Source organism: Apodemus sylvaticus, chromosome 1 (genome assembly GCF_947179515.1).
Source record: "Apodemus sylvaticus chromosome 1, mApoSyl1.1, whole genome shotgun sequence".
Taxonomy (NCBI): domain Eukaryota; kingdom Metazoa; phylum Chordata; class Mammalia; order Rodentia; family Muridae; genus Apodemus; species Apodemus sylvaticus.
The window spans coordinates 144,270,406-144,294,610 of NC_067472.1; the positions used below are offsets into that span (position 1 = coordinate 144,270,406).

General features: G+C 43.0%; 2 protein-coding genes across 2 annotated transcripts in view; both read left to right on the forward strand.

Moving 5' to 3' along the window:
• Positions 1-369: 369 nt before the first annotated feature.
• Mphosph10 (M-phase phosphoprotein 10) lies at positions 370-15,811 on the forward strand. The gene is made up of 11 exons (XM_052161413.1): positions 370-536; positions 1,772-2,465; positions 2,873-3,018; positions 4,276-4,444; positions 6,051-6,192; positions 8,471-8,538; positions 9,744-9,881; positions 11,850-11,960; positions 13,595-13,702; positions 15,005-15,232; positions 15,585-15,811. The coding sequence occupies exons 1-11, from the start codon at positions 448-450 to the stop codon at positions 15,732-15,734; spliced, it is 2,043 nt and encodes a 680-aa protein (XP_052017373.1). The 5' UTR covers positions 370-447; the 3' UTR covers positions 15,735-15,811.
• A 3,200-nt stretch (positions 15,812-19,011) lies between these two features.
• Positions 19,012-24,205, forward strand: part of Fan1 (FANCD2 and FANCI associated nuclease 1) — a 29,274-nt gene continuing 24,080 nt past the window's right edge. The window contains exons 1-4 of the mRNA XM_052161423.1: positions 19,012-19,152; positions 19,333-20,795; positions 21,298-21,438; positions 23,632-23,833. Of these exons, the coding sequence (XP_052017383.1) occupies positions 19,568-20,795; positions 21,298-21,438; positions 23,632-23,833 (1,571 nt within the window). The 5' untranslated portion in view covers positions 19,012-19,152; positions 19,333-19,567. The remainder of the gene's footprint in view (positions 19,153-19,332; positions 20,796-21,297; positions 21,439-23,631; positions 23,834-24,205) is intronic.

Here is a 24,205-nt window from a genome sequence, read left to right on the forward strand (position 1 = left end):
CGCTGAAGAGTGAGGAGAGAGTAAGGGGCGGGGCGTGATGCCTGGGGCGGGGTCACAAGACAAGGAGCGTGACTGACGGCTACAGGGGTCGGGAAAAACGGGACAATGGCGGATGCGGCGTGAGGCGACCTACTTTTATGTTACATTAAAATACTTAGTGTATCGAATGCAAAATCAGAAAGCGATCACGCGACACCACTGCGGTTCTCTTAGAAATACAAAACATTTGGAAGAAGAGCCAAGACGCTTGAGTCGACCAATAGCAATTTTCGGTGGTCTGCCCCACCCCTACGCATGCCCAATAGAAGCGTTTGCTGTGGACCGGAACCTGTGTGCCACGGAACCTTAGGCTCTGAGCCAGGTTGCATAAGGCATGTGTTTGCCGTACGGCTTCCGTACAGCTTCCGGTAGGCTCTCAGCCCTCGCGTGGCGCCGTAGAGTGTAGCTATGGCGCCTCGCGTGTTTCGTCGACAGACCCTGGAACGGTGTCTGAGGGAAGTCAGGAAAGCCACCAACCGACCCGAGTGTTTCCTCACGTAAGTGTAGATTCAGGTCTGGGAGAGAGCAGCCCACATCGCACCGGTGCTAGGCGGACCGGCATCCGGCCACTTCTGAAAGCCAGGAAGGGAAGTGCAGGTTGCTTGGCCCCAGCTTTAGACAGTTTTTGCTCCGTTGGCTTGTCAACATTTTAACAGTCAAAGCGGTTCAGTGTAGATTTCCTCGTTGGTTGCTATTGAACTAAAACGACCAGTTAATTCGCGTCCCGAGAGGCTCATAGCGAGCGGAATACACTTTTCTGAATTTGTGTCCGCAAAATATACACAGCTTACCTGTCATTAAGCTTTATTGAAAGTACGTACTTATTGCTTTTCAACGCATTTTCACGACTGAATTTGCAGAGACCCACAGCCAAACAGTGGAGGAAGCTCGGAGAAGCCCGCGGAAGAGGGGGCTCGGGGAGGAATGATTGTAGGAGCCATAGGGATCCAGAACACCAAAAGAACACGGCCCACAGAACCAACTAAGCAGGGCTCGTGGAGGGGCCCACAGAGACCTTACTGGCTCGCAGGGAGCCTGTGTTGGTCCTCGGCATCTATGTTGTCGTTGTTTAGCTTGGGATTTTTGTGGAACTCCTAACAGTGGGAGTAGCGGTGTTTCTGATTCTTTCATGTTCTTGGGGCTCCTTTACCCTCCTGGCTTATCTGCTCTTGTAGCAGCTTCTATAACCTCAGCCACACGCTCTGCCTCCTCAATCACATCACAGTCGTCTTGGTCTTTCTGTTCTTCACGTTGTCTGAACTCATCTCTTTTGATCTGTTCCTCATAACCAGAATATGTGTTTCCACATCTGTACTAGATACTCTGTTAGGCCTATACTAGATATCTGTAGGCCTCAATCTGTAGATCCCATTTAGCTATCTTATCCTTTGAGAATTTTTCTCAAACTTACAGCCAGATGAGAATCACTGGCCTAATGACTAAGTGAAGAGTATGTATAACGTAGGTTTGAGGATTTAAGGCTGATTTCCTGGGTATCTCCAGGCAAGTAAATGAGTAGTGATCCATTCTTCAGTTACATACAGCAAAGGCAGATACTTATGATCTGGCTCATCAGCCAGATACTGTTGGGAACTAGAATCTGTACTTAAAATTGATTTTTTTACTTACATTTTAATTCACAAATCAATTATGGTTTTTATTTTTTCTTTTATTTAAGAATGCTTCATGTTACTGTGTATTATTTATCTCATTTAATCTCCTTTCCCAATAGAATTCAAAATGGACTAGCATCAAACTTCACTTCTTTAACAAAAGTTTTATACGATTTTAATAAAATATTAGAGAATGGCCGAATCACTGGAAGTCCTTTACAGAAACTTCAGATAAACAGTTTTGATGATGAACAGATTTGGCAACAACTAGAATTGCAAAACGAACCAGTCTTACAGTTCTTCCAGAATGCAGTTAGTGAGACAATTGAAGATGAAGATATCAGCCTTCTCCCAGAATGTGAGGATGAGGAGGGTGAAGAGGCTGCCTCAGACGTGGAGGCTGACAACCAGGAGAACCTTGAGACAGACATGGAGGAGGAAGAAAAATTGTCAGACGAAGGTGGAGATGCTCCTAAAGGGAGTGACATCGCTAAAAGCTCAAAGAAACCTGATCCAAGGAAAAGTCCTGTTTTCAGCGATGATGATTCTGACCTGGACTTTGATATCAGCAAATTGGAGAAGCAGACCAAGATGCAAATCAAGCCACCTGGATTGAGAAAAACAAGAGAAAAGTCTATAGTAGATGATAAATTCTTCAAACTGTCTGAAATGGAGAGTTTTTTAGAAAAAGTAGAAAAAGAAGAGGAAAAAAGACCAGATGGTGAAGAGGAGGATGAGGACGACATTGACCTTTTTGAAGACATTGATTCAGATGAAAACGAGGGAGGGCTGTTTGGGCGGCAGAAGATTAAGGTAAGGTTTTAGGAAAAGAACCTGTTTCTTTAAAGTACAGGTCATGTTTTCCTAAGGAGAAATTTAATGTGCCTCAAAACTCATTTGAGCCCAAGTGAAGTTGGGAAAAACAAACAAACATGAAGACATTAATTAAAATTAAGAACTGAGCCAGTGGTGCAGGAGTATATAGTAAGCCTCAGGAGTGGGAGGTTGAGTCAGGAAGATTATGTCTCTTCAAAACCAGCTTGGGCTTAAGTTGTCTTTATGGTTTTATGGTGGTTAACTAGTTGCCAATTTCCCTAATTATTTTTGGTGGGTTAGTCGTAATGTCAGAAAATTGTATGTGTGTATAATATACTTAGGCAATGAGTATTTATATGTATTTTTTGTATCTTTAAACTTTTCAAAACTATTCTTTATTTTAGTCAGCTAAAAGTAGCAGAAATCTGACATACAAGGACTTCTTCGATCCAGTTGAAAGTGACGAAGACATAACTGGTGTTGATGACGATCTGGGCTCAGACGAAGAGGAGGGGTTCCCTGAGGAAGCAGAGGAAAGCATCTCTGAAACGTGAGCATTTCAGATCCTTCTTTAGTTTGTAAGCAGGAGTGATCCAATCAGAGCTGTAAAGTATTTCTCAGCGTTGTCAAATACATAACAAGTTAAATTCCAAATGTAGTGGAGGGTTCTCTGCTATCAGACAGCTAGAAAATTACTCTGAATTTCAAGGAACATTGGAGACCATTTAAAGAATAAAATTTGCACCACCAGTAGCAGCCTTTTATTTTATTTATTTATTAGTTTTTTGAGACAAGGTTTCTTGTATAGCCCTGGATGTTCTGGAACTCATTCTGTAGAGCAGACTGGCCCCAAACACACAGAGCCACTACCTCCTGAGTGCTGAGATTAAAGATATGTGTCACCACTGCCCAGCTAATATTTTCTATTATAAAGAAGGAGCTTGCATTGGGTTTTGTGCCAATAAAACATTATTTTTTTAAAGTATTTAAAATTTATGTGTATTAAGTGTTTTGTTTACATGTATGTCTGCACACCACATGTGTGTTTGGTGCCTGCAAAGGCCAGAATAGGGCGTCAGATCCCCTGGGGCTGGAGATACAGAGCCACCAGACAGTTGTGAGGCACTGTGTGTCTTCTGGAAATTGATCCTCTTGTAGGATATCCAGTGTTCTTAGCAATCTCTCCAGCTCCCAGTGTTACTTTTTTAAGTAAACATGTTGTGTATTTGGTGTGTTAGTGCTTTTTTTTTCCTGTTTCCACATAGCAAGCATTTCACCTAAAGAATATCTTTCTTAGCCAGGAATAATGATGTCACCTTTAATCATAATGTACAGCTTTAGTCATAGCACTTGGAAGACAGTGGTGCATCTCTGTGAGTTTTAGTCCAGCTTAGTTTTCCAGGAGAGTTTGAAGATGGCGAGGGCTACAAAGAGAGACCCTGTTTCAAAGAAAACTAAAACCACAAAAAAGAAAAAAAGCAAGCTCTTCCTTTTGGGCCAGTGAGAGGGCTCAGTAGATAAAAGGACTTGCCATGTGAGCATTGTGACCTAAAGGATCAGAAGATTTGATCCTCTAAACTCCCTGAAATTGTTTTCTGACCTCTACATTGTGGGCTACACATATGCCCATACGTGTAATGTATGCAAAATAATAATTAAAAAAAGATGTCTTTTGTTCCATAGAGACTTAGTAACCCTGAAATTTGACTATTGAATGACATTAGGTATTTAAAAGTACTTTATAATTGGGATATTTATCTTTGTGTTTCCAGTGGTAGTATTTTTCCTTGACCCATCTTTATTATAGGGATGAAGATAACGACTTGGAAGAAGATGAGAATAGTGATCAACATAAAGAAGGCATGAAAAGAGTGACATTTGCTTTGCCAGATGACGAGTCAGAAGATACAAGTTCCTTAGCTGCGAAGCAAGAGTCAGATGAAGTTAAATCTTCTTTCGAAAAAAGACAGGAGAAGGTAGTTATTACGAATATTGTATAATTAGCATGGTAGAAATTCAAACAGCTAACCTATTCTTTTAAAAGCAAAGACCTTGCTCCCTAAAGATTCAGTTTACTGAGCTAGGTATTATGGTGTATTCCTGTAAGTCCAGCTTTTGGAAGGCTGAGACAGGAGGATTATGTGAAGTTCAGGGCCAGTTTGGGCTACATAGAGAGTGGCAAACCACAGCTGACTTTGATAAAATGGAAACAGTAATAATGGTGCGCTATATGCTCTGTACAGATACCTCATAGAAAGCATCCTGTAGTCTGTATAAGGTAGGTCCTCCATTTCCTAGCCAGTAGCCTTCATTTGGAGCCTGCTTTGTAAGGTCTCTCTTTCTCTGTACTTGTTTTCCTGTCTGTGGTATACTTCTGCTTAGCTATCCTGTGACCTCTTAACTGTGTGAGCTGCTCTAGGAGGATGTCTCTTTATTGAGTCAACTAATTGTAATAACTTTAGTTTGGCCCTTTGTCCTTTGGTTCTATCATTAATTTATCTTAAAGTTACATTACACAGAAGTTAGAACAAGTAGAAACTGAAATATTACAATTACCTAAAGAATTATTTTCAAAAGCAATTTGAAGTAAGTCCAGGATTGTCACCTTGTCCCTAAAGAGCTAGAAAGTCTAAAGGAAATAACTTTATAATGTGTTGCTACCTTAGTGTCTTCCCACCTCACTCCTCTCCGCATCCCAAAGAATATTTGGTTTCACAGAGAAATATACAGACCTTTGAGGAATAAATAGTTAATGTTTAGTTGATAGCCACATGTAAAGAGTCAAGCAGAATTTATAAATGGACTAACTAAATCTGACTCGTCACGTAACTATCCACATACTTATCTTGAGCCTCATTCTTAAGTACTGAAGGAAGAATCCAAAATAATTTGGTGTGAGTGTTGCCACAGTCAGATGGGCCTCATTCTTTTAATTCAGAGTTAGGGAATCAAGCATAATTCTTGTTTTAGAGATTTAGATCATTTGAGTAAAACATGATCAGCTGCAGATATGTCTGGAGATCTGATCAAATTTTATTCCTTTTTGTATTCAGTGAACTACAAATTCATCAGGTCAAAAGCCGCCATCATGGTTATTGGCCAGATTCTAGAAACACTACCTTAACAGTGGGACAAAGTGTCCACTGTTGACAGTCCCACTGCCACCTAACTTCTATTCTGGACTTTTCAGCAAAGAAGCAAAAGAAAAGGTGAAAGTGAATACTTTGTTATTTGTAGAATAACAACCACTTCAGACCTGACAGATGAGCAGAAGGACAAGTAGACAAACAGGAAGATTCTGTAAAATAAAATTGCATTGTATCTGCTAATGTCTTTCCAAATGTCTGTTTTGGGGTAGAGATGAGAAAAATGAGTATGGAGTCAAGAGCCAGTCTCCATCAAAGCTAATATTCCAGACAAAAAATTACTTTAGAAAGTTGTAATAATTCAGCGTACCAGTGGCTTGTGAAGATTTAGATCATTCGAGTAGAACAGACTCCCCAAATAGACCGTGATGCTTCCAGGGAGGTTAGTACATTAGTAAACAATGCATTTCAAACTAACTCCTATCTTGTTTCCTAGATGAATGAAAAAATTGCATCTTTGGAAAAAGAGTTATTGGATAAAAAGCCTTGGCAGCTTCAAGGGGAAGTGACAGCACAGAAGCGGCCAGAGAACAGCCTGCTGGAAGAGACCCTACACTTCGACCATGCTGTCAGGATGGGTGGGTATGGGGTCTGCTGAGCGTCCACAGCGGGCCTACTTCTGTGCTTTTCTGTAGTTCCTTTCAGAAAGAATTGGGTGCTGTTCATTTTTTTCCCCTGCTTCTTTTAAAAACTTGCAGACATGCAGAAAAGTTGAAAAAATAGTACAATGGATATCTGTGCCATTTAACTGAATTCCCAGTTGGTAACAGTTTGCAGTGTTGCCCTTTGGTCTCCTGAGCGTCTTGTGATTGTGTATGCTCTTCATTAGTTGTTAGAGCTGGGAGGTGTCCCAGTGGTAAATGACTTGTTCTGCAAACATGTGGACCTAATCGGGATTCCCGTCCTCCTCCCTCAGAAGCTCCTATAATGCTCGGGCTGAGGAGGCAGTGGTGGAGGGAGGCTGGAGATTGCTGACCAGCTAGTTTGGTAGAATTTGTGTCATAGGTTTAGTTAGAGACGGTCTTAAAAGATAAGGTGGAAGGCGTTCCAGCAAGGTACACAGTGTTGACCTCTGGCCTCTGTGAAGCAGACGCATGTGTGCACATGCGCTCACACAGAACGGAAGTGGCAGCATCATGGCACTTAACTGCTCAGGAGAGTGACTAGGGCATTGGGGTGGAAGGGGTTATCACTTACTGTATCCATTTAAGTTTTATGATTCTTTTTTTTTTTTATTTACATTGCAAATGATTTCCCCTTTTCTGGGTCCCCACTCCCTGCAAGTCCCATAAGCCCTCTTCCGTCCCCCTATTCTTCCATCCACCCGTTCCCACTTCCCTGTTCTGGAATTCCCCTATACTCTTGCACTGAGTCTTTCCAGAACCAGGGGCCACTCCTCCATTCTTTTTGGACATCATTTAATTTGTGGATTATGTCCTGGGTATTCAAAGTTTCTAGGCTAATATCCACTTATCAGTGAGTGCATACCATGATTGATCTTTTGAGACTGGGTTACCTCACTTAGTATGATGTTCTCCAGCTCCATCCATTTGTCTAAGAATTTCATGAATTTATTGTTTCTAATGGCTGAATAGTACTCCATTGTGTAGATATACCACATTTTTTGTATCCATTCCTCCGTTGAAGGACACCTAGGTTCTTTCCAGCTTCTGGCTACTACAAATAGGGCTGCTATGAACATAGTGGTGCATGTGTCCTTATTGCATGCTGAAGAATCCTCTGGATATATGCCCAGTAGTGGTATAACAGGGTCCTCAAGAAGTGACATGCCCAGTTTTCTGAGGAACCACCAGACTGATTTCCAAAGTGGTTGTACCATCTTACAGCCCCACCAGCAGTGGAGGAGTGTTCCTCTTTCTCCACATCCTCATCAACACCTGCTGTCTCCTGAGTTTTTGACCTTAGCCATTCTGACTGGTGTGAGGTGAAATCTCAGGGTTGTTTTGATTTGCATTTCCCTAATGATTAACGATGTTGAACATTTCTTAAGGTGTTTCTCAGCTCTCCAAAGTTCTTCATGTGAAAATTCTTTGTTTAGCTCCGTACCCCACTTTTTAATGGGGTTATTTGGTTCTCTGGGTTCTACTTTCTTGAGTTCTTTGTATATATTAGATATTAGCCCTCTGTCAGATTTAGGGTTGGTGAAGATCCTTTCCCAGTCTGTTGGTTGACGTTTTGTCCTTTTGACAGTGTCCTAGTTTTATGATTCTTAAACTTGGAGGAGCATCAGAAGGATTGTTACATCCCAGATGGGCCTACAGATAGAGTTCAGTTGGTGGAATGCTTGAATTCCTGGATGTGAACTCAAGTTCCACAGAAACTAGCCTCCTACTTGAGAGATTGAGGCAAAAGTGTCAGAGTTCTACAGAAGTACAAAGTCATCCTCAGGTTACTTGGCTAGTTTGAGGCCAACCTAGACACACACACACACAGAATTTTTCTTTTTCTTTTTTCTCTTTCTTTTTCCTTCAAAATAGGGTTTCTCTGAACCAGGCTGGCCTTGAACTCAAGAGATCTGCCTGCACCTGACTCTGCAGTGCTGGGTCAAATGTGTGCACCACCACTCCCAACTTTGAACTTAGTGGCTACAAGAAAGAACTTGATGACATAGCCAGGGTTTACTGTTCAACTGTGAACAATTTAATGGACTGTGCAGGGTGCTGGCTTACAAACAGAACACTGTAAGCAGATCACTGTCTGATTTAGAAGGTGTGGGGTTGGCCTGAGAATTTGTTTCTTTAGTAAGTTCACAGGTGCTGCTTATGTTCTGGGTTCCAAGGATTTGTGAATTCTTGGTCTGATCTGTACTTTTTCTAACTAACATGTTTCTTTTAGCCCCTGTAATCACAGAGGAAACCACCCTCCATCTAGAAGATATCATTAAACAGAGGATACGAGATCAGGTCAGTAAGAACAGAGTGAATTTTAGCTTTCACTGAAATTTTTAGAAATGATGCTTTTTTAAATTTTTATTTGATCCTGTTGACCAAGTCTTGAGACTGGACATGGATACGTTTGCCTTCACTGTATGTAGGGTGCTCTCTTTACTCATATCCAAGAAAGTAATGTGCCTGGTAGGAAGGGTGGCCAGTATCATCTGTTCTGAATCTTACTGAGTGGGTGGATACTAGGTCATCAGGCCTGCGGTGGTCACATCCAAGACCCTTCTTCAGTCTAGACACAGTATCTGCTGTAGTAAATTAAGGGTTCAGCTTTTCAGATGTTAATGACCTAGCAAAGGATTTTTGTGACTCAGTCTGTTTTGTAAGCTTAGAATAAAAATAGGCATTCTATGACAAGTATAGTAAGAGGTGCTTCCTTAATGTGTCTAAAATGGAGGAACAAGAACTAGACAGTACCATGTGAGAGCATCTTGAAATTTGGAGTGAAGTACAAAAACGAGGTTTATTTAACCACGTAGTAAAAGGCTCTGAAAGAAATCTAAGGACTGGTGGTGTGGCTCTGGTAGAACCGTATGAAGCTCAGGCTTAATTCCTAGCAAATGGTGACAAGGAAATTAAAGTTGGTGACAAGAGAAAAACTGATTTAAAACAAAAGCAGAAGGAATATTTAAGTTAATGTCCTCTTTACTTTTCATTATGCTTTATTATTTGTGACTTGAAAAAAGGTCACTTTTTTTTGAGATGGGGTCTCACTGGCTGGCCTGGAATACTGTGTAGACTGGGCTTGCTTAGAAGTCAAAGGTCTACCTACTTCTGCCTCTCAAGCACTAGCATTAAAGGCATGGGCCAGTACATCTAGCAATCATTAGTATTATCATTATTATTGCTACTGTTATTGTTTTTATTATTGAGAGGGGGTTTCATGTACTCCTGGATGGCCTGGAACTCACTAAATAGCCTGAGACTGACCTTGAACTTCTGATCCTTCTGCTTCAACCTTTCAGGTATTGCTGGCATGGACTGCCATGCCCTGTTTTTGTGGAGCTAGGGACTGAACCCAAGCAGGCAAGACAAGTGTTCTACCACCTGAGCTGTTCCACCAGACCCAGATAATCAGTTTTGAGGTTAAAAATAAAATTCTTTGCTATAATTCATACTGAGCATAGAAATAAATGTTTTGTTCTATTAACTTATTTGCATTTCAGGCTTGGGATGATGTAGAACGAAAAGAAAAGCCTAAAGAGGATGCGTATGAATATAAAAAGCGTTTAACATTAGACCACGAGAAGAGTAAGCTAAGTCTTGCTGAGATTTATGAACAGGAATACATCAAACTCAACCAGGTAAGGTGACCTCCAACGCAAGGTTGTGACTATCAAAGAGGAACCAGATCTTCAGTCAGTCCTGCTCTAACCCAGCTCTCAGATACCTGTTTCACAGCACTTGGTAGGAATAGAGGGTTCATAATGTTCCCCTGCGTGTGAGCGAGTTGGGGCTTGCTCTATAAAATCATTGCTAGTTTATATAATCAACTATTGACTTTCCAGCAGTTATAGGGTGTTGTAATTCTAAAATCATATTTCCTTGATATTTGAAATAATTGATGTATTTTATATTTTTATGAAATGACATTGACCTTTAGGCTCTTCTTGATTGTTTTGTGTTTAAAATTCTAAAAATAATTTCTAGTTAAATAGCAGGACAACATCATATCGTGGGGAAGACTTATTTCTTTACCTGGATTTATTGAGATTAGTGCTAATGAGATATGTTATCTGACCTGAGCCACAGGCAGATCCAGCCTCTTCTTACTCCTGTGGGCATCCTCCCCTACCTTCTGCTCCTCTACTATGTCTTAACTATGACAAACAAAAACAAACAAAGACCTTCTTACCTTTCACAGTACATATTTAATGCTAGGGGAAGAGCAAATATAAATAAAACAACCAGACTCTTTACAATTAAATGGCTGTTATTTCCATATCAATGTGATTAATCTGAGTAAATCTTTAACAAAGTACATCCACATATCATATAAAATTAAACATTTTGTTTTCCATAGACAGTTTGTCAGGCGTGATGTACACTCCTAGGACTTAGAGACTGATAACACAGATATCGTGTTTTGCGATGATTCTGTGCTATGTAAAGAGACTGTCTTGAAAAACCAAACATAAGTAAATGAATAATTCAGAAGCACTCACTGTAGTTTTAAGTGCGTGCTGCCTGTTCGTAGCTGCCTAAATCCTTGCTCACTAATCCACTGCTCCCTATTCCTCCTGCTCGCTGCTAGGTTACACCCTAGTTCTGTGGATTTGCCTGTTTTGGGCATTTTGCATAAATGAAGTCACATAATTTGTGACTTTCGTTTAGCATTATGTCTTTATGTTGGGCAGCATATATCAGCACTTCATTTCTATTTTATTACTGGGTAGAATTCTATTTACATATGTGCCACAATTTCTTCATTCATTTTTTTCAGTTGAACATGTGGAATGTTCCACCTTCTGTATATAGCAAATCCTACTTTTGTGTGTATGGTGTGTGTGTGTGTGTGTGTGTGTGTGTGGGTGGGTGTGTGTGTGTGTTTATCTGCTTTAGTTTCCTTGGGTCCAGAGACCCAAGGAGATACCTAGAGGGAAATGCTAACTCTCTTTGACCTTCTGTGAATGGCCAAGCTTGCTGCCACTGTGGCTATATTTTGCTTTGCTGCCAATAATTCCCAGGGATCTAATTTCTTCATCCTCACCAACATTTGTTAATCTCCCTAAAACTTAGTGATCCTGCTCTCATTAGCTTAACTCTTGTTGGAAAAGGAATTAAACTGTTCTAAATGTCAGGGGTAATGGGTACTAAAATGTTGGCCCCTTGTGGTCTTTGGCAGGCACTGGCACCATCATGGTGCCTACCTATAATTTTACTGTGGGGACATTCTTCTCCTCTCCTACCTTTTAAAAACAAGGTAATGCTGTACAACCCAGGCTGGTCTTGAACTTGTACTCCTGCCTGTCTCCTGAGTGTTGGGAATTACTGGTAGCACTATTATCCCTGAATGGGATTTGTTTTTGTTTTTTTATTTCTGAGACAAGGTCTCACTGTGTAGCGCTGTGTGACCCCAAACTCACAGAGATCTGTCTGCCTCTGCCTCTAGAGTGCTGAGATGAAAGGTGTGTGCCAGCCCCCAGGATGGGCTGGAGTGTTGCTGGGTAGTTAACGCTGTGCTTCCGAGAACCTCCATTGCCTGTAGTGTTTTTTTTTTCCTGTGGTACATTGTTAAGCTACTTCATCTGATGTTGACCTTGCTCATTTAGCAAAAAACTGAAGAAGAAGAAAATCCAGAGCATGTAGAAATTCAGAAGATGATGGATTCTCTCTTCCTAAAATTGGATGCCCTGTCAAACTTTCACTTCATCCCCAAACCGGTATGTGAGTTTGCAGTGAGGTACGAACAAGCAGCAGTGGAAACTGAGCAGCTCTGCGCTCTGCAGGGCTTCGCTTTTCAGTTGGTGTCAGGACACGCACCTGCAAGTCACTGTCAGGAGGGAGGTCTCTCGGTCCCTGGGTGAACTTTGCCTTGCACCCTGCTGCAGCCTGGTGTCCAGCCCGCCCCTGAGCCTCCATGAGTCCTCCTCGCCTGACTCTGTTGTGCTTGATTGTGTGATGGTATCTGTCCCTCACATTGACTGGTGCCAGCTGCAAGTCATAGGAGGTCCTCTGCTCACCTCACTTTCGCTGCCCACAACACTCAGGGTTTTAACGTTTCCGTTTCGCAGATACACACTGAAGCCACAACTCCTGTTGCTGGCTCACATGGTGCCCTTTGCTATCTGTTCTTTTGACCGTCATGATCTAGTCTAGATGCAGGCATGCAGAGGCCAGAGGGAAACATCAAGGGTCTCCCTCTGTTTCTCTCCTCCCTATTTCTCCATTGAATTCAGATAGACTGACTTGTCAGTGAGCTCCCTGGTTCTGCCTGTCTCTGCTTCGCCAGCGCTGGACTTAACAGGCTTGTGCACATATATACGCCCATCTTTTACAAGTGGTGATTTAAATTCAGGTCATCGCACTTATGGCAAGGCCCTGGTCCCCTGACCATTCCGCAGCCTCTGCTTTGCCTTGGTTTAAAGGATTGTTTGTTTCACACTTTATGCTCTAGGAGTGCACATGGCTGTTACAGGTCTTTTAATATTTCCCTTTCATATGTGTGTCTGTATTTTACATGCTGTCTCTGCATGTATGAACAGTTCACCAGTTGCCATGTTGTATTGTATTTTGAGATTTCCTCTGTTTTTGACTGTGGGGAGCACAGTATTTCTCGTAATAGCTGCACAGTGGCCTGCTTAGAAGGGATTGTTTTTCACAGTCCACGTTTTCTTCTTGCTTAGAGTCTGGGCTCCTGTCCTGTTTCCCATGTGGCTTTGCTCTTATGACATTTCCCAGGAACATTGTCTTCTGTGCCTGGCTTGGACACTGTATCGTGAAAAGACAGCAGCTGTGCAGTACCCATATGGCCTCGCACAGGACGGAGCATATTAGCATTCCCTCATATACCTTATTTTAGTTTTTATACTTTTATATCACTACATGGTAATATATAAAAAGAGGTTTCTAGTAGCTTGAATAGTTTGTATTTTTTTAATAAGTTTTTTTTCATATATTTCACCAGAGAGTTTAGATATTTTTCACAACAAAAGGCAACATGATAGCAAATCACCAAGTTTTATTAAGTGGACGGGATTTCTTGTGAATGTCCACATAGGTGACATGGAGTGGTATTTGGACGAGGCTGAGTTATGTGGCAATGTAGTGTAAATGCTATTGGAGTGGCTTTGATGTTGCCCATTGTCATTGTCATTCCAGTCAGGATGGTAATGGCTTGTTTTATTTATTTTTTTCCCACTTTTATTTTTCGGACATTCCCACTGTCAGGGGTCCCTCTCCCAAAACACCAAGCCAACAACCCTGACATGTATACAGAGGCATCAACTGTATAAAAAGTTGGTGGCCAATGCTTGCTGTTTCCTTCTCCCAACTAAATGCCTTATCTCTTTTCTAGCCTGTACCTGAGATTAAAGTTGTATCGAATCTGCCAGCCATAACCATGGAGGAAGTGGCCCCAGTGAGTGTCAGTGATGCAGCCCTCCTGGCCCCAGAGGAAATCAAGGTAAAGAGCCAGTATGGGGATGTTTAGTGACTCCTGCAAGTAAGATCTGCATTGTAGCCAGATCTGCATTTACTTAATGCGACTTCCCTTGAGGTTTAGATCTCAGTAATTTCTAGGTATATTCCCCCCATACTCCTATAACTGAGTTGTATATTGATGGATTCAGCCAACTGCATTTTGAAAATATGCAGTAAAGCTGAATCTGAATTGATCCGTGTGCAGACTTTACAACAGTTCTTTGTATGTAGCCTTCTCCTAGGACTTCATGTAATCCATACACAATTTGAAGTGTATGGAAGCGTGAATGTTGGTGATATAAATGATTCATTTTATATACAAGACTTGAGCATGTAGTCACTTGGAGTATCCACAGGGCTTGAGATTGATCTCTGACTATAGATGCCTACATAGTGAGCCAAATGATTATAGAATACCTAAAAATCAATCTGTATATTCAGGCTTCAGTCAAAGTTGCAGACAGAGAGGTTATTATAAATGTTTTAAAGTGCCTGCTTCAGCCTTGTGGGAATCCAGTAATACTTTAGTACTAGCTCACCCCATGCTGGTTTTGCCATAATAATAATAACTGAAGTGTAAGCCTAGGGCAGGGTTGTAACCTAGAATCAGCAGACCAATTTGGACAGTGGAACACATTGGATAAGCAGGTGCTGGCATCCTCTGACTCCAAAACATGGAAATTCTTCCCTTACAGAAACAGTGGCTTCTGCTAGGCCCATATCTACTCTGGAGTAGCATCAGGGTCTCTCTGTCTCACATGCGTTGTTACATGACCACTTGTGTCAGAACTTCTGCCATCTTATGCCAATAACCCAGTACGGTGAGCTGACAGCTCAGGAGAAATGAGGAAGTCAGTCTTCACTGGAGATAGGATTCCCTGCTTCCTCTCTCCCTTGATATCGGGGACACCCTAATCCAACCCCAAGGCTTGTCATTCACAGCTTAGAGCCAAGGCTGAGTCACAAGTGTCCTGTGGCCCACGTTGGAGAGCACCTGCTGACCAGTACTGGGAACTTGAGAGCGTAGCTCTGTCTCCTTTGTGAGTTCATTTGGGGCTGATTGATTACTTAGTTCTGGCAAAGAACATAAAGTAGTCTTTAAGAGTTACTAGAGCTTGGAGCCATCAAGACTCCCTCTGCAATCTCACAGCCACAGCCACTGGCCATTGTGTGCTAATTTTCATCCCTCAGCAGACAGTTCATTTCAGGTGCAGTCATATTGACAGTCAAGAATAGCAATTAGTGTGGTAGTGGCTTAGGGTTTGTTTATTTGTTTGTTTAATAGGAGAAAAATAAAGCTGGAGATCTAAAAGCAGCTGCTGAGAAAACAGCTACAGACAAGAAACGAGAACGAAGGAAAAAGAAATATCAGAAGCGTTTGAAAATAAAGGAGAAGGAGAAGCGGAGAAAATTGCTTGAAAAGAACAACCCAGATCCGTCTAAGTCCAGCAGAGCAGCAGCTTCTGAGAAGCTCAAACAGTTGACCAAAACAGGCAGAGTGGCCTTGCTAAAGGTGAGTAAGGAGAGGCCAGCGGAGAGTGCGGAAGCATTAGGCTGTTCTCAACTAGGGTGTCAGAGCTGCCTCTGAGCTCTCAAGACACACTACTCAAGGGTGGCCTCAGCACCTATAGCCTTTCTATGACCTTTACAAAGTAGGTATGGCAGCAAGTTTTCTTATCTCCTTCCCCCTTAAGATACAAGGGTGTTGTAATACTGGGAAATATTTGTTAAGGTAGCTCTGAGTTCTTGCCGTGGCTTTTCATGTTTATGCGTATATTCATTGTTGTAATCATAATGTACCGTTAGACTTTGGGTTTTCTCACCTAAGCACATTTTGTAACATCTCTGTTTTGTTTTAACTGCAGGACGAACGAAAAGATAAGCCCTTGAAATCATCTCAGGCATTCTTTTCTAAATTGCAAGATCAAGTAAAAATGCAGATTAATGATGCAAAACAGACTGGAAAGATAAAGAAGAAAAAACAGGACATTTCTGTTCATAAATTAAAGCTGTAATATATTTAAATTTAATGTATAAATCTCTTAAGTTTCTGTCACTGTGTTTTATAATAAAATTCCTGAGCCCTGTCTTAGATTGCTTCTTGTTTTAATAAAGGCCATCACCAAAGCCACTTGTGCAGGAAAGGGCTTTTTTCATCTTACAGCTTACAGTCCTCACAGAGGGAATTCAAGACAGGAACTTGGAGGCAGGAACTGAATCAAAGACCATGGAGAAAGGGTTTACAGGCTTGTTCTCTCTGACTTTCCCATCTTACACATACAACACAGCACTTCTTCCTAAGGGGTTGTACCCCCCAGTGGGCAGGCTCTCCCTTTGTCAATCATTGGTCCAGGAAATGTCCCACAGACTACCCTACAGGAGTCTTTAAGAGGCATTTTCTTAGTTGAGTTTCTTTGTTTCCCAGATGATCCTGCCTTGTGTTAACAAAATAACCCACATTTGCTTGATGGGATCTCTGAGACCTCACAGTGCTGTGGCACACTGAATTGGAATGCCTCTCTAGGACCAGGGGTGGCACATACCCATAATCCAGCCACTCCGAAGATGGAGGCTGTAAGATGAGAAATCCAGAATTTTCCTTAGCTCCACAGTGAGTTAGACACCAGCTTGGATCACACTAGACCCTAAAAGAACAAAAACCAGATAGAAAGCCTGTGTGGGTTTCCGCGGGTGAGAAACAGACCTGAGCTTCCACACTGTCTTCCTGCATCGGTGCTGTGTGAGCTGATTTCACTCTCTCACCATGTTTCCTGCAATGAGAAGCCCCCAGAGCCTGCCGCTTTGCTCATCACCGGCTATGTGTACATAGTGATTTTCTCCCACTTCTGTGTCTTGTTTCACAAAACAGCACTTTCATGTATGTGGCATATACCATTTGTTGTAGTGAGAGTTAGGTTTCTTTAAAAATCCAGTCATGTTATATGAATATGTTTTTGTTTTAATCCCAGGTGTGGGAGAGAGATGGGGCTGCTTCAGTTTGTACACAGCAGTGAAATAGTGTCTTGTTGTGGGTGGAGGGGTTTTACCAGTTGCAGATATTTTACTTCTGGGACTCTGGAGAGGGCCTGTGGGAACTGCTGCTGCCCCTGCTGCTGTGTTGCCTTTGCTATTGCTGGACTGCTGGCTATTCTGACGAGGAAGGATGGATGGGCTTGCCCCAAGGAATCCAACGACCCTAAGCAACACAAAGTAGCCTATAGAGGTCTATGCCTCCTTTCCCCTACAACATTCTTTCCTACCTAGTGTTAGGTGGAAGGGATGAAGATGTAATAAGAGATGGAAGGGAGGTAGAGAATCAAAAAACTAATGATATAATAGATACACCAACATTTCCCCCTTGGAAAATCTTAATGCCTGAACAAAGGGAGACACTGCAGTTCATAGTCAGATCCAGAGAGGACAGATATGGTCAAGGGAATGCAAAGGCAACAAAACAGCTTCGAATGCAGACTGGCAGTCTTCAGAGTCCCCTGTGACCACCAGATATTCATTCCTCAGACTTCCCCCCCTCCACACTAAATGGGTTTAGTCCCACTAAATCCATTATGAAGTGTCTTTGGTTGATAACGTCATGACTTGATGGGAAATTAACCAGCCTTATTCCAGATGGGTAAAAAATGAGACTAAAACTGAAAGCGACTGGAAAGGCTCTTGTGAGTGTTTTATCTGCAGAGGCTAAACCCAACGGTGAAGATCCTATTTAAGAGTTCTTTATTAGTGCTGAACATGGCTGTAAGCAGCTAGAACAAGTTTATCAGGCATGTGGGATTAGATTAAACCCTGGTTCTGTGAGTCTACTCATGTTGCTACAATGAACTAAGTTTGGATAATTTATAGTTAACGCCTCAGAGAATGTGGTGTCTGGTTAGGGGGATATCAGGAACAAAATGGCATTTTGTTGCTTCATTTTTGCTAGGTTAGGTAGAAGGGCAGGGCTCTGTCCTAGCCTGGCCGTGTATGTGTGAACACCTGCCCCCTGTATGCCGTGTATGTGCACTGGCCCCCTAGACCTGGAGTTGCAGGCAGCTGTGAGCCAACTGGTCTAGTTGCTTGGACTAAACCCAGGTCTTCTGCCAGGGCACCAAGTCCTCTTAACCTCTGAGCCATCTCTAGTCCCTATCCCCATCCCTTTTTATAACAGTGCTAATTGTATCCATTCTCTGAAGGGCTCTGTCCTCATGTTTCAGCACAAGTCTGGAGATAGAGGACAACTTTAGCAGTCCAGTCTCTCCTACCATATGGATCCTGGAGCTCAAATTCAGGTTATCAGGCTTTACCTGCTGAGCCATTTCTCTGCTGGCCATTACATTTTAATACATGAGTTTGGGGGCCATTCTCTGACTGTCGCACCACTAATAGGACATTAAAAAATTTCCCCAAGTTGGTGTTTGTCTCTGAGACAGTCACTATGCAGCCACAGGTAGCCTGTGTAGACCGTGCTTGCCTCCAACTCAGATCCACCTACTTCTGCCTCAAGAGTGCTGGCATTAAAAGGTGTGTATCACCAAATCCAGAAACTTTCCTAAATTGTATTCAAAATAGGATTTATCCTTTTCCTCTGAATAAATACTTTTTAGTAATCCTCTCATCTCCCTACACTTTAAGGTGTTAGTTTTAGCAAGATTTGACTATTACATAGTCCTAAGAGTTTGTATTTTTGTGGAAATTTTAACAATTTGCTATATCAGGCTCTTGTATATGCACAAACTACATTTTAAGTCTAATCTGATTAGTTTTATCTTTAAAGTATGTTAATCAGTGGCCATTTAATGTCATTATTGACCTAATTTATTTGGTTTTTCTATTTATTTTCTCTTTATTTCTCTTTCTTTGGTCCTTTTTTCTTGTCAAGTCAAATTAATCATATTTATTATGATTAGCATACTATAGCCATATCTCTTTTCATGAATTTTTAGTTGTGTTAGGAATGCTGGGTGAGGTGATGCATGACTTTAGTCCCAGCACTCTGGAGGCACAGGCAGGATGATCTCTGTGAGTTAGTGGCGATCCTGGTCTACTGAGTAAGTCTGTAGGTCTACAGAGACCTTGACTCAAAATAAAAACAAAAAAGGAATTACCACCACAACGGTTAATGTTGTGCTACCCTAGCGTACTACTTGTAAAACACTTGAGGTAGTATAGTAGTACACTCATGTCACAGCTTGCACAGTCTACACCCTCTTTTGATCCTCTCTGCTCGATCACTCTGGTCTCCACTAGCCGAGCCTTGGGGCGGAGACTCGGGGATCGGCTGGGGATGCCTGTAGCGCGGTGCCCTGGCTGGTCGATGCTGCTCGAGCCGCAGCCCGCCTTCGAGAGCCTTGAGCCGGTTCCGCTGCAGTGAGTTCAGGAGAGTCTGAGCGAGTCAGCGTCCTCTTTTTAAGACGAACGGTTCTTCGAAAGGTCCTGAAAGTAAGTGCAGCTTGGTCCTTGCGAAGCGAGGGACACAGAGCCTGCGGGAAGCTGCAGGACCGGCCCGATCTGTATCCAGTTCAGGTTTCTCATTCCAGAAGTTGCCATTTTACATTTCAGTTGTCGCCCGACCCCGTTAATGCATAAGAATATTTTTAACTCATGTATTTTATTTTGTAGGAAGAAGTTGGACGAATAACGACATCAGATGTTATTTCACTTTGCATTAGTTCACAGCGAGAGTAAAAGTAAACCTTTAAGGTCCTTCACCCGAGGTGGCCGCAGTATTAACTGATGAGGAGGTAGCAGAGACCTTTTTATTAATTCAAGCCAAGTGAATGAAAGTAAAACATCTCAGTCCTTCAACTGAGATTACCTGATTTTCTTCTTGGGTCGCCCACTTTTTCCAATAATCATGGCAGCACAAAGGAAGTCACCTGATCAGAAAAGACCCCGGAGAAGCTTATCTACCAGCAAAACTACAAACAGCCAATCTCATTCGATTACTTCATATTTTAACAGTGCACCACCTGCTAAACTTGCATGTTCAATTTGTCATAAAATGGTTCCCAGGTATGATCTTATCCGGCACCTTGATGAGTCTTGTGCTAACAACCGTGATGTGGTTCAAGTTGAGCCTGCTCAGGCTGGATTAATGAGACCAGTTGTGCCTACGTCAGATTTACCCAGTATTCCTTTAGAAGACGTGACACCTCAGAAATTATCACCACCAAAGAGAAGTTTAGTCCCTGTCCAATGTGGTTCAAAACTGGGCATACAACAGCAGACCAGTCCCTACTTTAAAGATGCCTTGGTGTGCAAAAATCAAAATGAGCTTCCAAATCAAAATGTGGAAACTATGCCTTTGGGAAGTCTGTCTTCGAAACTGTCCAGAAGATATGTAAAAGCTAAAAAATCCCTCGCTAAGGATGAGGGCCTGGCCAGTGATTGCCCACAGACTTCTCCGTCCACACCTGGCAACAGCCTGGTTGATAACCGTCCAGACATGGAAGACAAAGATGAGATTTTGAGCAGTTCCCAAAAGGAAAACATGTATTCCTGTGCACCTCTAAAGGAAGAGAATGCCTCAGAACAGAAGGTAAAGAGAAGTAAAATGATGCTAGATGAAAGCCAGAAAGCTTCCTGCGGAGAGCCAGCCCTCACTCCTGCATCCTCGGAGCATGCTTCCTCAGATTTAACTCTCCTCAGTAACATGAAATCCTCTTCAGGAGACACTCTGGTAAAGCAAAAAGGTGCCGGAACGCTGGATGTAGGCCTTGCTGAGCATCTTGAGTCGTGCAGTCACGAAGAAGTACAAACGACTGTTGGCACTGAGGTCAAAACACTGGTGTCGGGGGAGGCAGAGTCAAACGGCACTACCCATGACGTGTCTACATGCAGTAACAACCCAGAGCTTCTTAGGAAAGCTGGCAGTGTCTTACAGGGACAAAGGCCTTGCAGCCCTGTGGAGCAGGGTTCCAGCTGTGGTGCTCCCAGTGAGACAGCTCAACCCCCACTGAGTCACCCCTACTACCTGAGGAGCTTCCTGGTGGTGCTGCAGGCCATCCTGGAGAACGAAGAGGACATGAAGCTCTTCGATGATGAGGAGAAGGGGATTATAACTAAGTTTTACCGGCTGTCAGGTAACTTCAGCCTGTTGGCTTTCAGAGTTGCTGAATCTGATTTGTGCACAATGGAAGGGTCAGTAGTCCAATGACCATGAGGAGTCACCGTGGGAGTATGGTGGGCTGGCTCTGTGTCAAGGATAGCCCCCATTGAAAACAAGTTCTCGTGCCTGATGATATCTGCTGTACAGATATCTGTGTGAAGTATCAATTACTCTGGCAGTAGCTTTCTTTTCTTTTCCCTTTTCTTTCTTTTTTCCCCTTTGTTTAGACAGTGTTTCTCTGTGAAGTCCTGGCTATCCTGGAACTCACTCTGTAAACCAGACTGGCCACCAGGCCTCAAACTCAGAGATCCCTCTGCCTCTGCCTAAGTGTTGTGTTTTAAAGGCATGGGCCACCGGCTGGCCAGTGTGTATGTATATATTTCTAATAATACATATTTGCCTCATATCTAAAAGTAAATGGAATCTTTATGCTTTTTTAGAAGAAAGTTAATATTTTTTTCTTCCCTTTGTTGCAGCTAGTGGTCAAAAATTGTATGTGAGACTCTTTCAACGTAAATTAACCTGGATTAAGATGAGTAAACTGGAGTATGAAGAGATTGCCTCTGACTTAACCCCTGTGGTTGAAGAATTGAGGGACTCGGGCTTCCTAGAGACAGGTATGTTAGAAGGAAGACCTGAGAAGGAAATGGGATTTAAGGAATGGCTTTCAGGCCAAAGGATGGCACACGCCTTTAATCCCAGCACTCAAAAGGCAGAGGCTGCTGGATCTATGAGTTCGAGGCCAGCTTGGTCTCTATAGTAAGTTTCAGGATAGCCAGGAATACACAGAGAAACCCTGTCTTGAAAAAAAAGGCAAAACAAAAAGATTCACTTTCAGTGGACTATGGGAATGTTGGTGTGGTACCTCCTGGTTAGTACCTGCTAAATAACAACTGCTTTATCAAAAGATCTAGATGCTGTTAAGTTAGGACAGCGGGTTTTCATGTGGTTTAAGACTCTCAGGTGCTTGGGGGATAGCTGAGAGGGCCGGGAAGGGTGGACTGCCATTGCTGTCCTGGTGCAAGTTCAGTCACCCGGAGATGGGATGTGCCTCAGAAGAGGACATTCATCTTGAGCTTCCGCCTTCCAGCGAGCACTTGATTCATCTTACTCAAATGCCTCACCTCTGACAAAATAAAGCCGACTAGAATAAAACCAGTGTTCTTATAATAAACATCTGTCCCCATCCTGCCCACACAAGCCACCTCTGCATGGATTGTCGTAGAGTTTAATTAGAGTTCAGTCAGAGCTGTGTGAACGAACACTAGAGAACCCGCCTTCTCTTGTGATACCCTGGGTTATCCCTGTACAGTATGGGATACAAATGGGCTTAGGGAGAACTGCAGGTGGCTTCAGCAGGAAGAGGTTATAGTGGGAACAGAAGGTAAAGATATTGGGGTGATGGCCAGGGTGGGGTTGGATGGGATACAGGCAGAGCATGCTGGGTAAACAGGTGGAGGCCTGCCAGCCGCTTGCCTCGTGTGGCCCGCAGTGCTTTTCATTCCTCAGTGGAAGCTGATCTTTGCTTGTTCCTGACTTGGAAGATGCCGTGCATATAGATTAACATGTTTGACAGACGGCACGCCCTTTGACTGCTGCTGGGGCCTTTGCTCTAAACCTGAACAAAGCCAGAGCCCCTGTGGTTCTCCGTGGATGCTGCGTGGCTGTCCCTCTGCCTCTTGCAGCCACGGTGTAGCCCTCTGTGGTCTTCGTCATGGTGGATGCGCTCTTGTTGCAGAACCTTGGACTTGATTTCTTTTCTCCATAGGACAGGGCCCACCATTTAACCACATCACATTTGATTCTATCTCTGTGACTATCCTGGGTAAAGCAACCACTCTCCCTGTTAGGCTTTATGGGCCTCAAACAGTTTTGGTTTTCCTTAAAAAAAAAGAAAAGAAAAAAAAAGTTCATTTTTACTTTCGTGTCACTGTGTTTGTCTTCATGTGACTATGTGCTTGACAGTACAGGTGCCCAAGCAGGCCAGAGGCGTCGGGTCCCTGGCAGCTGGCATTAGATGACTGTGCTGCTGGGAACCGATTCTGGGTCCTCTGGGAGAACAGCAAGTACTCTTAACTGCTGAGCCATCTCTCCAGTGCCCAGCCCTGTTTTTCTTTACCACCTCTTGCTGCCTGGCATGAGTAATTATTGTGGTAGGGGATGGGCTCCCTTTGGTCAACAACCTGGCTTACCAAGGTGACACATGGCTGGGTCTGCTTTAGCCCGGTGCACTCACCCTGGTGTGGTATCCGGGGTGCACTGTAGCAGGATGCTGAAGGACTGAGCCCGTGTAAGGCTTCCCAGTCTGCATCATGTGATAGGCCGAGGGCGGAGTGGAGGAGAGCTGAGGACTTTACTCTGTGGGCTACACTGGAGAGGCTACAGATGAGGAAGACGGAAGATGTAGCCCAGTAAACTTTGTTCTTAGTTTGTTGTCTGTAGTAGGGTTTGTTTGTTTGTTTTTATTGAGACATGATATCTTTGTGTAGCCCTCACTGTGCTGGAACTGACTCTAAACCAGGATGCTCTCCAGCTCAGAAGTCCTCCTGCCCCTTCTTCCTGAGTGCTGGGATTAAAGGCCTGTGCCACCACCACCCTGCTGCTGACTGTAGCCTTTAATCAAAAGAGTTTGGTGAATACTTGACAAAGCCCCGCTTTGTTTTGGAAAACTTATTACAATTTTCTGTAGTAAAATTTCATTTCATTTGCAACTAGCTCATTCTTTTTCTACCCCAAGTACATAATGCTAGGTAATAGCAAGTTCTGTGAAACTGCTTTTAACTTACCTTTGGCTTTCTTAACCGTTACAGAATCTGAGTTGCAAGAACTCTCTGATGTACTTGAACTCCTTTCTGCCCCTGAGCTGAAAGCCCTGGGCAAAACCTTCTACCTGGTGAGCCCCGGTGGGCAGAAGCAGCAGCTGGTAGATGCCTTTCTCAAGCTGGCCAGACAGCGCCCAGTCTGCACTTGGGGCAAGGCTCAGCCCGGAATCAGAGCAGTGATTTTAAAAAGGTCTGTGTGAAAACGTTTGCTGTATCAGTGAAAACATTTGCTATGTCCATAAGCACTCTGACTGGATAGTCTGGACTATGTAACTTTTCAGACTGTGGCTGACTGTGGCAGTTGTATTGGGTTTGACAATGGAAAGCCCTCCCTATCCTGTCCTCAGCGCTTTATTGGTGGTGTCTCCAAAATTCTTATGTAAGGCTGTGCTGATTTCTAGAAGCCAGAAAAATCAGTACACTGTTGGAGTCCACGAGTCGCTCCATAAACCACACAAACACCGATCTCAGTTAGACAGGGATAGTTTATTGAGCAAACACCCTAATACTGATTGGATCGGGGACATAGCTCAGAATTATCTGAGGCTATGATGATGAACCT